At 46.6% G+C, this 14512-nt stretch overlaps 1 protein-coding gene across 7 annotated transcripts in view; it reads right to left on the reverse strand.

Annotated features, from left to right (window-relative positions):
• Positions 1-14512, reverse strand: part of Jarid2 (jumonji and AT-rich interaction domain containing 2) — a 187252-nt gene that overhangs the window by 14208 nt on the left and 158532 nt on the right. For 5 of the 7 annotated variants that reach the window (XM_052729573.1, XM_052729572.1, XM_052729575.1 and 2 more), the window contains 3 exons: positions 13552-13799; positions 3572-4604; positions 237-739 (listed from right to left, as the gene is read on the reverse strand). In XM_052729573.1, the coding sequence (XP_052585533.1) occupies positions 237-739; positions 3572-4604; positions 13552-13799 (1784 nt within the window). The remainder of the gene's footprint in view (positions 1-236; positions 740-3571; positions 4605-13551; positions 13800-14512) is intronic. The other 2 variants (XM_052729574.1, XM_052729571.1) reach the window with 1 other exon arrangement.

Here is a 14512-nt window from a genome sequence, read left to right on the forward strand (position 1 = left end):
ACTTACCGAATGCTAGCACCTTAATAAGAAACAGCCCATCCTCCAGAACCAATTGCAAAAAGTTCCCTTTATTTTTTCTCCTCTGTGATATTCAGTCACAGCAACTTAAAACAGACTAAGACAGTGTCCTAGCACTCACCCAGCAGAACAGTCAGCCTCCTCTGGCTCCCCCAGGGCAAGGTACACACTATTCCTAGCCACCCTGCATGTTATAGGCAGCCCACAGAGCCTCTTACCTTATAGATGCACTTGTGGAAGTCATTGAGGACACCTTTGTCCTCTTCCTCCTCTTTGACCACTTCTTTTTCCTGAGCGAACAATCGCCGCCGGCCTGTCTTGAGTGGGGCCTGGCCCACCTCCTTGAGCTTGCTACGGAAGCCGTTCCTGGGTGTAACACCATGGATGAGCCCATTTTTGGGCTCAAAGCGAGGCAGGGAGTGGAACTTGTGATGGTCATTCTCTGTGTGCCCCTCTAATGGCCCTTTGCGCTTCTCTAGGATCTCCTTCTCCATCAGCACCTCCTTCTCCAGCCGTCGGTGCTCCTCAGGGGACAAGGAGTCATAGGAGAGCAGGTACTGGCAGTAGGCCTCCTGCAGCTTGGCCAGCCGATCCTGGGCAGTTTTAGGAATGCGCAGCATGTCTGCTAGTTTGTTCCATTTTTTGAGGTCAGTCACTTGCTGCATGCCGCCCATCTCATTAATCAGCCGGAAAAAGCAGGCCAGGTCAAGCTCACAGCCTCCTGGGCAGTGATGGGGTAGAGGAAATGGTTAAGGAGGGCATAAAGGAGGAACCCCTCCCCAATCAGGGGCTCCCACCAGGCTCCAGGGTTAGAGCAATAAGTAGCTAGTGTACAGCTATGAACATTATTGGGCACTAGGTCATGGCTGAGTAATAGGAGACAAAGCAAATTGAGGGACCATCCCTTAGGAAGGTGACCAAGAATTGAACAGAAGGAAAGAAAGAGGTAGCCATGGCATAGGGGAGGATGCATGCAACGGGACCCACGTTGTGGACCGACACAGAAGGTAGAGGGGAGAGGGATGGGTCGGCAGGGCTAAGGCGAGCTTAGAGCATCTTCCCCATAACCTAACTCTCATTTACAAGGGAGTTTATTCTCTCATCCAACACAGAAACCACAGTTGCTCATGGCACAGAGGCTGCTCATCTCAGAAGAAGATGAGTGTAAATGTGTATCGAATATGGACTGTGTAGCTCAGTGGTACAACACTTGCCTAGCCTGTGCAAGACACACAAACCAAAACTACAGCCAACAAATCCATCTCATGGATTTAAATGCAGACCATATCACTCTAACCACCTGGATGGAAAATGGAGAAGCTGCCTCACTGGAAAGAGGAATAACTATCAACAACAACACAGCAGTGGAACAAATAAAAACAACCAAGGAACTCATCCTTCAATCTCAGAAGCAGGGCTGCACTGACATCCAAATTCAAAGAAGCATGGCTCCAGATGACACAGTAACAGGGCAGGCTACTGTGACCCCACAAGGGGGCGTTCTGTCCGCCTGGCTAGGACTACTGAGTCACGGAACTGTCCTGTTAGGAGGAGGAAGAAGACAGCAGGCTGGATGCATTTCCGGCAATACAGGACACCAGGGTTGATTTGGTTGGGAGCAAGGTAAGGCGAGAAGGCGCTCCTAAGGAAACCACCCACAGACCTAGCACGGTGGTCAGCAGTACTTCATGGTCTCACAAAATTACAGTAACGTATAAAGTAGGTTCCTGTCTTGTACCTCTCAAGTCTTCCTACATGAAATGAAGCCCTCCAGGCTTGCCAGCCAACGTGGCCCAGGACACAAGCTACATACAAGAACTTGGTTTATCTTTTTGGGTGCTTTCAAAACTCAGAGTCCCTGTTAGCACTCTTGCAAAGTCGCTTATAGGACTCTGCCTGGCAATAGGGTTACTGGGTGACAAGACACCCTGTACCACCAACGCTTCACTTACTAAATGCCCTCTGGGAAGACAAGGTCTTCAGGAGACACTGTCACAAAAAGGTACATGTAATCACTGTGGTGAATTTGAGAAACTAGTTAAACATTAACTAGTCCTGCCCAATGGAAGCCCTAGATCTGAAGCCTCTATATAATGGCAAAGGAGATACACATGAGTGAGGATGGAGTGACTCATGGCTTATGTATGGTACTAGTTAAGCAATCAGGTTAAATCAGGAAAATCAACCACGTAACCAGAACTCTCTGGGCTATCTATCATGGCAATGGTACTTGTCATCTCACCTGTACCCCAACACAAAAGCAATGTGCACCGAGAGGCAATCAGAATGGCCCATACCTACCCACAGGTCTCACTCACCAAGGAAGGCCTCTGGGGTCCACTTGCCTCTGGGTTACCTGAGGGCCTGGGTGAAGGTAAGGGAGTCTATACTCCTCCCCACTTCTAAGGAGCACTATCCAAGGCCTGTCATGCCATCGCTGGCAGCAGATTCAGAAGACCCTCATCAGGCATAGTTCCTGAGGAGAGGAACTATGAAGTCTCTACCTGCTTATCCACACTCTTGTCTCTGGGGTAACCTCAGGGGAGCCATTCCAGACCTCCCAACCACAGACATGGCAATGCTTCTTCACAAGAGCTGAAGACAACAGGGAGGGTAGTGGGCAACGCTGCTATCTGCCTTGAAGGACTGGCCCCTTAGTACAAGTCACTTGGCCTTCACTGGAGAAGTCCATCCTGGAGTACCAGGACCAACAGAGGGGGAGGAGTCGCAAGAGGGGACAGGAGAAGGCACCCTGTACCCTGCTGCAGGAAAGGCATTCAGCTTTCCAAGACATGCATCCACAGCAGTAGTTCTTGGGGTGACCTCTCCAGTGCTAGCCCAACTAAACCAGCCCTCCAAAGAAATGGAATACAGTCCCTTTATGTCCAGAGACGGTCCATTTTGCTCACCAAAGAAACTGAAGAAAAAGGGGGGTAGGGGAGATAGACAGATGAGGACAAGAGGGATGCAAACATGGCATGGCGTTTACAAGAGGGTTGTAGGTTGTGTTATAAGGCCATCCACGTTGGCATATTAAAGTACAAAACCCTGAAGCCCCACAATGTAATGGTATTGTTAAAATAAGGTCACCCAGGCAGGCCTTACCACCTCCTCACGGGTGTGCTTTAAGGAGACATGCAGACAGAGACAGGAAACACTCTGAGAAGACATAAGGGGCAGGTGGCCCACTACAAGCCGCAGAAAGACACTAGCAGAAACCAACCCTGCCAGCATGCAGAATTAGAAAACAATTCTGGTTTTGAAGCCACCAGTCCATGGCCCTTTGTTGCAGCAGCCTGAAATCCTCAGCCCATCCCTGGACACTACTCAACTCCAGCAATAAAAGACAGCCCAGCATGGGGCCTAGGATCTAGCACCAAGAGGAAGCCCCCTGGTCTATGGGCCACCAATTCCAAACTTCTTACAGAAAGCATCTAGGACCAGGGGAAGAGGGGCTCCACTAGAGCAAGAAAATGAGTTGACAAGTCCACCTACTCCCGTGCTAGGGATCATGGACAAGCTGAGAGAGGAGCCACTCAACCCCATGCCTTACCTATGAGGGGGAGTTCATCCATAGTGATGCCCTGAGATCTGAGGTGCTTTTTTATGCAGGCTAGCCGCTGTACATTGGGGCCCCAGCGCCGGCCCAGCTTATGGATGTGCTGGATCTGCGTGACAAAGCGCATCTCATCGTTGAGCTTGCACTCTGGCCGCCAGTCCGGAGGGGGAATCACACGACACATCCCATACTTCTCCACCTGAGCACGTACTGACTCAATGTAGATGAGAGGGTCATGGAATTCCTTGGCAGAGGGCCTGAGGACAGGGATCTCGTCCATCGCTGTCCACCCAGACTTGCCGATCCCCTTCTCTGGCTTGCCCTGCGGATCATGCGGCTTGTGCGAGGACTCGGGTTGCGAGGTAGAACGATTTTCACAGGGGGTGCCCTCTGCCTTGCCATGTGCTTGTTTGCCCGGCATGTTCTTACCAGCCGTGGCCCGCTTCGGCCGATTCCTTTCCAAACTTCGCTCGGGCACTTCTTTCTTCACGTGTCCATTCAGCAGAGACTTCTCCGCTGAAGCCGCTGAGGCCTTTTTGCCAGGGGCTTCGGCAATGCCTGCTGCCCCTTTCATCTTCTTGGGGGGCGACTGCGGCTTGTCCACCTGCTGTGCCTCTTCCAGTCTCCTCTTGGAATTCCGCAGCCCCTCCCTCAGCTGCCGCCCCCCCACCTCCTTAGTGCATGACTTTGGGTTCAACCTGCTGCTGGCCTTGAGGCCACTGGCAGCAGGCCCGGTGGACGTGGACGCCCCCCCGAGGGATAGCACCTGTTTGCGGGTTTTTGCATTGCTACTTTCAGTTTTCCCTGAGATTGTGTGGTTGACAGCTGAACTGGGCTTGTGGTGGGTGGGTTTGGTTTCCTTGACCAGTTCTCTCTTGGCTTTGGTGTATGTGACAGTCCCCTTGGTCACTGTGGCAGTGTACTTCACAGTTTTGGATGGTGAAGGTCTGACTTCTCGGATCTTTTTGGCACTGGTTGTACCTGTACCCAGAGATGACATTCGAGTGACTCCATTTACCTTAGACACCTACGGAGGCAGCAGAAGCAGGGACAAGAGAAAGAATTAGTTCCCAGGCAGAATCAGTAAGAAAGGACTACTGCAGTTGCTGGTGACAGACTTGGCTCAGAAGAAGAGTGGGGACAGCAGACAACCAAGGTAGAAAACCAATCAAGGATTAGTCCGTGACACTAGCATGAGGATCTATCTTCTCAACACACCTAGCTTCTTACCCCCCACTGTGTAGGCTGGCCTGCTGCATGTGTGGATGGATGTGTCTGTATACCAGCACTTCTTTGCATGACTCTTTCAGAAAACCTTGGGGTCCATAGTGAATACCCCATACATGGACCTAACAATTACTTATGCCGAGTTTCTCGTAATCCGTAATAGCAAGATCCTGTTCATTTGAGAAAAGTGAGCAATAGTTTCTAAAAATATGTAAAATAATTTTTAACATATATATCTGTTCCAAACACGGCTGTTTGCTATCTATCCTTTGAGTGATTCACATAACTGTGTAGCCAACACACAAAATATGAAAGCCAACCATGATACTGGAAAAAACAACAACAACGAAAACCTATACACTATGGAAGGAAAACAGTAGGACCCAAGTGCCTTGGCTCCAAATCACAGGTGGCGCCACGCCCATAGGCATGGCTGCAAACTCTCAGCAGCTACCTGCCATCTCATCTCAATCTCTTATTGTCCCGAGACTTACCGCACATGGACAGTCTCTCTAGATGCAGGACCGACAAGCCTAACCCCTTCTGCACACATGGTCCCTATTTTATCACCCCTTGTAAGCCCCATTTGGATTTCTGTTGACTGGGTAAATAGAGGCAGACATCCTAGATTGGTCATTCATATGCCAGCTAATAAAACCAAGGAAAGTTCTGTGAAACAAAAGGGGCAACTCGTTCAAACAGAATGGAATGGTGTGGTTCTAGCATATCCCAGAGGCCTACAAGAACATTGAAGCACCAGATTCATCAGTTACAGGGTAGGTGGCTCTACACTAAACAGCACAGCTCTGGGTTTGGCATGACATTTAGTCTCATGGGTGTCTCCTTTCATCTTCAACATGAATTTTAAAAGGACCACAGGAATTAGAGCTGTTGCCACGACCTCCAAATGAGCCTAAAACTAACACAATCACAAAAACCACAGACCTCTTCCCAGAAGAATGCTGAGCTGGGGAGCCTGGCTTGCTTGTGAGGCAGTCAGGCCAAGGCTACCAATGGTAGCTTAAAGTCCCACCATAAGGCTGGATCATGACCAGCCTGCTCTCACCACAAGAGAGCTGGGTGATAACGCAGGGCTAACCCAGGAGAAGTATAGAAAATAGAACAAATTGAGAGACATCCAAATCAGAAAGCAAAGGTTGTTGATTTATCCAAATAGATCACTGCCCTACCCCACCCCCAAAAGCCTCTAAAGCCTCTCCAGTGGGTATGAGGCCCATGATTTTGGAATTCCAACCAGATATTTGGGGGTAATTTGTTGCTGTCTATGGACCACACTCTGAAAAACTGCTGAACAAAGTCTTGGTAAAGTTTGTTGTTGTTGTTGTTGTTGGGGGGGTGGGGCACGGGCAACATAGAGATGTTTCTATGAATGCCAAAAATTATCTGTGGTCCATTAAAAAAACCAAACTCCTTGATGTGACATGGCTTATGAGCCTACTCATCCTTGGTCATGGAGCTCCCCTAGCTTTGGGAGACAGCACATGCCCTCTAGAGAGGCACAAAATGTAGGAGGCTTCAGAACTGAATTGTGGGATTTTGGTCTCACTGTATAGCCACCACTGGACTAGAAAACCACTATGGGAACCAGGATTGCCTTAAGAGTGCTGAGATAAAAGGTGTGCACCACCATGAACAGCACATTCTGGACAGTAGCCCACTACCCACCCTGTAAGTAAGTATGACTGACAGAGGGGCTCTAGAATAAAGTGGGAAACTAGTTATGAGTTTAGAAGAGAGAGAGGCAGTGTGACATCAATGAATTAGATGCAAAAATACAAGGCTGAAAGATGGTTCAGTTGATAAATAATTGCCATGTAGGCATGAAGCACTGAGTTCAATTCTCCAGCATACATGAAAACAGGTAAGCATGGTAACACACACTTTAATCCCCGTACAGGGGAGGCAGAGCCAGGCATATCTCTGGGTCTTGCTGGCCAGTCACCCTAGAGGTGAATCAGTGAAAGACCCTGTTTCAGATAACAAGATGGACAGCTCGAGAGGCAGCTTAGGTTTGTCCTCTAGCCTATACACAACACAGAGACAGACAGACACACACACACACACACCAGGGATGAGCTCGACAAGGTTCTACTAACATGAAGAAAGTAGTAAGGAAATACTTCTATTTAGTTCTATTTGGTTCTACCAAATGAACCTACTGATTAAACTCCCAAAATGAAAAAACCCATTAAGACAATTAGTAAGTGCTAAATGCTAGATTTAGTTGATTTATATCTCCAGCAAGAAGGACACCAAGAGATAGGTAGCTAGGTACAGATAGTGGGCAAGGCAGGTCTCTGGAATGGTGCTATATGCAATGGAGATGGTAGAGGAATACATGCTATGGGCTTTCCATGTCCCCTGCATTACTGGGGACACAGCCTGTCCCAGCCCTAGGCCCAGTTCACCCTTATACAAGCAATCCAATATGGCTATTCTCTTACTGAAGATGGAAGGCTTTCTGTCGAAAGTCCAGCCCCAAATATATACTGGCATGGAGTCAGTGTTTCTCTAGCTTGTAAACCCTGAAAACTCCCTAGATCAGTGTGAGCACTTTTAATGATTAATACAGCTTCCACAGCCACCAGCCACACAGTGAATCCTTAAGGACACACCCACAAAAAATCCATATGCAGAAGACCTAGATGGTGCAACGTCCCTGAAAGTCCTTTAACCCAGCCTTTCCCCAACCCTGTCAGAGGGAGTGACATGAAACCAAAGTTCCTTGTGGTCCACAGCAGATAAGGGTGAAGGTCCTTGGGACTAACCCTCTGGCTTCTAGAGGTACCTGGGCTCCTTGCCAGATTATGTAAACAATCAATGTGCTGCAATTCTGTATCACTATCTTCCATGACAAAACACCACAATCTTGATGGATGTTAGCAAAAGGAACCACTAGAGTGTTGGCAAGATATATCTTGATGCAAATCTGTTTCACTTGCTTTTTTAAGTTACCTTATTATAATCCACTCAAATACAATGCTTTCCTGTCAAGAAAAGACTAAGCTATGTCTGTCTCCTTGACCAGAACAATGAATTCTAATGTACAGAAAGAAGTAAACTCTATCAAGAGTCCTCAACTGTAACCATGTCCCCTCATACTAAAGTTTTCCAGTGGTGGCCACAACACAGCTGGCAAGCTAAATGAGCAACCATGCCATCCCACAAGCTTGTTAGACATAAACTTGACAAGTTGAAATGGTCCCTTCTACTGAAAAGGCTTGGAACCAATCAACTGAACACAATGACACCTCCTTCACAGCACATGCTCATTGTTCAGAAACCAACATTTAATCAGTACCACCAAAGGGAGGGAGGGAGGGAGGGAGGGAGGGAGGGAGGGAGAAAAAAAAAAGAAATGATGTGCTACAATACCGGTGATGTTCTCCCAGCCTCAGATCACTACAGTACACTTGGCTTTCAGGTCAACAGACTACCTTCGTCATGTAAAGAACATATGGCAAGAAAACCACAAGTCACAGCTGCACATCCTAAGGTAGTGCACATACAAGGGAATGTGCCTCAATTTGCTGGTTCCTACAGTGTACAACATAAAAATGAAAACCTTCAGCAGAACGGCTTTCTACACTTGGGTTCTGGGGGAGATTCTGGGAATAAAGTGTCATCCCTAACCCAGCTCTGGCATCCGTGATTTCTTCTGGGCCCACAGTCACCCCATCTCCTGAGACCACAGACAGCCAGAAAGTATTTGCATAAGGGTTATTTTGGGCCTTTTCTCCACTGATTTAACAAGCAGCTATCAAGTGCTTTCTAAGGTGTTATCAAGTAATGTCTACCTGACCTGCAGCAACTCCAGAAACATAAAAAGGAAGAAAAACTGAAGGAGATAAAAACCGAGGATTTTAAGTATTCCTCCTTGTCTAGTTTTTAGTAACAGGAATCCCCACCCCATCCCCACCCAGTGCTTAAATAAACAGGAAGGACTTGTACTTACAAGGCAGAACAGAAAATAGATGCTTGGGAATGACTACCTAAAAATGTTGTAGTGGACCAAGATTATTAAAATACAGTCCTCGTTTACCAGGGCCATTATTGTCACTCTTACTTATTCCCCAGTAGAGGGATCGAGTGAGCTTGACCAAGAGCACAGATGTAAGTGGGGGCGATTAAAACTGCAGGACTACTTCAGACAGAAGAAGAAGGAGACCTGGGTCTGCAGATGTACCCAACAACACTGGCAACATGGAAACAGAAAGCTAAAAACAGTGCACACGGCCTCAGGAGAAGCAGGGCAAACAAAACCTTGCAGCACCCACACAGGCTGAATGAGAACTGCCCACAAAAACTCTTGAAGTGGCGTTATTGGAGGTGTGTGGAGGAGGTAAGGCCTTGCTGGAGGAAGTGTCGTCAAAGAGGACGAGCTTGGAGGTTTCAAGTCAGGCTCAGTGGCTCATTCTCTCTTCCTGCTACCTGCAGGATCTCTCCAGCACCATGTCTGCCACCATGCTTCCCGCCATGGACTAACCCAATGACCTGTAAGCCAGCCCAGTTCAATGGAGTTGCCGTCAACATGGTGTCTCTTCACAGCAATAGAAACCCTAACTAAGACACTAGGATTTCATTCTGTAGAGCTTATTCCCAATTTGATTTTCCTAAATTTACGTTCTGAATCCTTTGGCCCCTATGGATCTTATTTATGGGACGAGGTCATTTCACCTCTATACACTTACACAAGAGGCCTCTTGTGACTAAGCATGTCACATATCCTTCCAAAAGTGTCTGGTGGCTGCCCAAGAAGACCTGTAACATCCTTGTCAATATTACAGATTAACCTCAGAGTAAGACTTATTTGGTATAGCCCAGTAATTCATATCCCAGACTATTGACCACATACAATAAGGAATTTCCCTGACTCTCTTGGAAAGCTAGTGTTTCAGAATCCTTTCTAAGGAGCCAGGTCATGGCAGCATTCAGAGGGCTGAGTCCGGAGGCTTGTCACACTTTCAAGGATAGTTTGAGCTATGCAGTGAGACAATATCTCAAAATAAAAAAATAATTTCTCTCCTGATAGCCCCAATAATTTGGTAATCTCACAACAGCTGGCATCTGTTACTGTGTTTAAATGGAAGTCTTATTTCAGAATAACAGATGCCAAACATCTACCACAAACTCAGCCAGTTCTAGAGGCTTATGATGAGATTAGAATGGAGTGCGGCTACAGACTCCGCATTCCAAGAAAATGCAAAAGTGAAGTTCGTGTTCATGTTTGTATGGTAATGTCAGGGTCCAGGGCCTTGAAGCCCAGAGACTACACCATCTACCATTACTCCTTAGTACAAGGAGAGCTAAGCTTAGAACAGTGTCCGTCCAAGAACCCATTAGAACAAGCAGAACAAAGCTGCTGCCAGCAGCACCCCTTGCAAATCACAGCCCACTCACACACATTTCCTACATTCAAATCTAAAATTAAAGGTCAGAGTATCCTTCAGGCATTTGAGTCTAGTAATTTATATTGAGCAATTATAAAGGGATCTACAATTTGCTTTTTTGCACTCAACTAACAAGATCTGATGATCACCCATTAAGCACCAGAAAAGCAAAGATCACATCTCAAAGGCACAGTGGAGATCAGGGTCATAACAAAATTAGAACTTGAAGGCCTACATAATTCCATCTGACTGATTCTGGAGGTAGGAAAGACTCCCCCATATCTGCAGGGTCCAAACCAAGAAAAGCCAAGACGGGCAGCACTCAAGTTCCAGCAGCTCACTTTACGGTGGCCTCTGTGGTGGTCTGACTGAAAATGGCCCCACAGGCTCATACTCATGCTTTATTCCCAATTGGTAGCCTGTTGAGGAATGACTTTGTGTGTGACTTTGTTGGAGTAGGTGTGTCAATGGGGGTGGGTTGTGAAGTATCAAAAGCCCAGACCAGGCCCAGTGCCATTCTTTCTTCTGGCTGCCAGAGGAGCAGGATGTAGCTCTCAGTTAAGTCCCCAGCGCCAAAAGCCTGACTGCCTATCAGCCACCATGCTCCCTGCCATGATGATGATGAACTAAACCTCTGAAGCAAGCCCCCACTTAAATGCTTTCTTTTACAAGAGAAGAGACACATGGTGTCTATTGTCCCAGCAACAGAACATTAACTAAGAAAGCCTTCCTTCAACATTCTAGACCATATGTGGATCAGGTAGTATGTGCTCACCTTGGAACAGTGGGCAAAGACAACCAAAAGGTACTTGTTCTTTTTTTCTTCCTCCAAGCTTCTACCCACCTAGACTAATTACTGTTAAGTTATGGAGTGCTAAAGAAGAGCTATGACTGAGTGGCAAAGATCCTAGGTATATGTAAGTCATGTATCACTTGATTAAATGCCAGCCTCATGAATCTTTGGGACAGAATTAGATAATTTGGAGATGCGACTCAACACAACTAGTTTTAATATGACCTGTGTTGGGGGCTGGAGAGATGGCTCAGTGGTTAAGAGTACGTGCTACTCTTCCGGAGGACCTGGGTGCAATTCTCAGCACCGACATGGCAGCTCACAACCGTCTGTACCTGCAGTTCCATAGAGTCTGACACACTCACAGACTTATATGCAAGCAAAACACAAATTCACATAAAATTAAATATTAAATTTTTTTAAAAGATGACCTGTTTTATGTATTAGTGTAAAAATTCTACCACAGGCAGACAAGGAAATAATATATCATGTGCCCGCTTCCTAAGAAAGCATATCTGGTCTACCTGTGGTCAGTCCCCATCTAATCTCAGCTCATCTGGACTAAATAGTGTTCAACCTGAGGAGTACACTCAGATGGAAAAAAAGGATGGGTGCAGAGATGTCCAGAAGATGCATAAAACCCCAGCCTATCCCAGGAAATAGACAGGCTTCAGCCATGTCTGTCTCTGTGTCTCTAAGTTCTTTTTTCATGATGTTTCAAAACAGCTGGAACTGAGGTCAGCTCTGCTCTAGTCAAATCAACAGTGGGAAGGATGGAGGTGGTGAACATTGACACAAACTGAAGCTGCGGACCCACCCTATGCTTTGTGCCTTAGGGAACTGAAAAATCAGGGCCCAGCATTTGGGAGGCAGCCCCAGCTACTGACAGAGAGCAATTCCATAATCACTCTCAGTGGCCATCTCTGGAAAAAGATGACATCTTTGTTTCAGAAACCATAGCCACTGACATGCTAAAATTACTTGCTTCTCTCAAAAGACCAAGAACAATGGATCCTCATGTGGTGGTGGCCCCCAATCATAAAATGTTTTTATTTCATAACTGTAATTTTGCAAATGATATGAATCACAGATATCTGATATGTAGGATATTTGATAGATGACCCCAAATTGGGTCACAAACCACAGGTTGAGAACCACTGACTTAGAAGAATGGGGTCTCTATAAAACATAGAAACATAAATGGCGACCATGTGTGACTTTACCACCTCAAATGAAAACCTAAAAGCTTGAAAAGTAAAAATAAAGACAAAATGCTATGCATGTGCATGTACGTGCACATTATGTGCTTGCACGTGCTCTTACTTGTATGAACCTATGCAGCTCTATAAATGAATATACTCATTCACATTCATGGACAAAAACTCTGAACTAGTTACTAAGACCACATTTTGGAATTCTGCCAGTAAGGAAATCTCTTCTGTCCCCTTATTACCCTATGAACCCATCTTTAGAAATCATAGTCCTGGAGAAATTGCAATTCTGCCAAGATTCCTAGGAAAGGGAAGCCATCAATGGTCTGTGGTCCCCTAGGACTATCAACCCTACCATGGTCAGGAGCATGAAGGGCCGATGGCTTGTTATCTGTTTTAGAACAGTTAGCCCAGCCCTTCCTACGTTCCTCAATGGATCTGCCTGTATAATCATACTCCCTGTCTCCCAGAGCTATGAGAAAAAATATGGACAGGAAATTTTCCATATAACAGCAGTGGTCTATCCTACAGATCTTAAGAGTTACCCCCAAGGGAATTTTGTTATTAGAGAGAGAGAAAGAGAAAGAGAGAGAGAGAGAGAGAGAGAGAGAGAGAGAGCGCGCACAGTACATAACTGTACACTGTTTACTACAGACCCTTGACAGCCAAACACACTCATCCTATTTAGATGGTTCAGCTGTGTGCCTGCCTACTCAGGACAGCTACTGCAAGCCCTGGCAGAGAACAAGAGAGCCAGGGAGGTGGCTTGACAGGTAAAGGCACTGGCATCCAAGCCTGATGACCTGAGCTCAATCCCTCAGACACACATGGAGAGAATCAACTACCAAATGTTGTCCTCTCACCTCCACAGGAAAGCTGTTCTGCACACAAGCATACAAATACCAATACTTAAATGTAGTAAATGTAAATCCTAATAACAAAAATTAAAAACAAAAGCAAACAAGAAAATAGACCACAATTATCCCAGACAAGCTTGTGCCATCTATAGGCCTAGTTGAACACCCAACTCATGGTTCTCAAATGACAATGAGGAAGATGGTGGGTGTTCCCACACTCTGTAGCTGGTGGAGCACTCATATAAAGGGATTAAGAATACATGCTATGTGTCTCTACTCCCCACGAACTCCAATATCCTACTATGTATCAATCATAGTGTGGGAGTTCAAAGCATCCAGGAGGAAAAGGAAAACCCTATCTGGAAACTATCCCTGTCCCACTTGTGTGACAGGCCCTACTTCTCCAGCTTCTTTTGCCTGATTTCACTTTGATGGGTGAACTGGGCGTTCTCTGGCATACAAGAAAGCTACTCACATGGAGGGTTACCTGTTTCCGTAAGTCCTGAGCCGACCGATGCGGAGGGGGAGGTTGGTGGTTGGCAGGAAGCCCCTTGGCCAAGGAGCCTGCAGAGGGGGTGGCTGTGGGCTGGGCCACTGAAGCCGGCTCCCTTCGGCTCTCTGCCCTGTGGTCGATGTGCTTCTCCTTCGCTGGAGTGGCCTCTTTGCTTTTGTGTTTTTGAGCGGGTTCTTTCTCCCGTGTTGACCTGTTGGAGCCATTGAAGACTAGAAAAGGAAAAGAGGGAAAGTGAGTGGAGCAACCATCCGTAGTTTAAGTAGTCAAGCCTTCTCCAGAGAAATGGCCAGCACCCAAAGAGAATCTGAAAGGACACGAAGCTGATTAAAAACTCAACATTTTAAAAGCAAAGTTAGCACATGTTTTTAAGGTGGGTATTACGATTCCTTCACCTGAGTATATTAAGTGGTAGCAGAATTTATTAAGATATAAATTGAGGAAATACATTCATGATTACAGAATGGAGTAGACAGCAGAAGTTGTCCTCTGATCTGACCAGGAGTGAATCCACCTCACTGGCAGGAGCAGAGAGAAAGGGGGCATGTGACCCTTCTCCAACTCCTTATCAGAGGTCATGTACAACAGTTGGAAGCACCGCCTCCTTTGGGCCTTAAACTCAAGGTGGGCATCTGAGTTTGAGGTCAACCTAGTCCACACATCCAGTTCCAGGGACAACCTAGAAGGTAGAAGTCATTTAAAGTGTTCTTTCTTGTGCAGGTGATAGCAAGCATTGGAAGCTCACCACTCTAGCTGTCTGTATGAAGAATGGGGTTCTCCTCCAGGTGGGCAGGAGGGCGCTTGTTTTGGCTGTGTGAATGACTAGTGGAGGAAGAGCTACTGTGTGTTTAGCTCCTTGATTGGGTCTTCACACTACATGAGACCCTCTACTGGTGCAAATCAGTTACAATGACCTTAATTACAA

The sequence above is a fragment of the Peromyscus californicus genome, unplaced genomic scaffold, assembly GCF_007827085.1.
Source record: "Peromyscus californicus insignis strain IS unplaced genomic scaffold, ASM782708v3 Scaffold_8__1_contigs__length_139910024, whole genome shotgun sequence".
Taxonomy (NCBI): domain Eukaryota; kingdom Metazoa; phylum Chordata; class Mammalia; order Rodentia; family Cricetidae; genus Peromyscus; species Peromyscus californicus.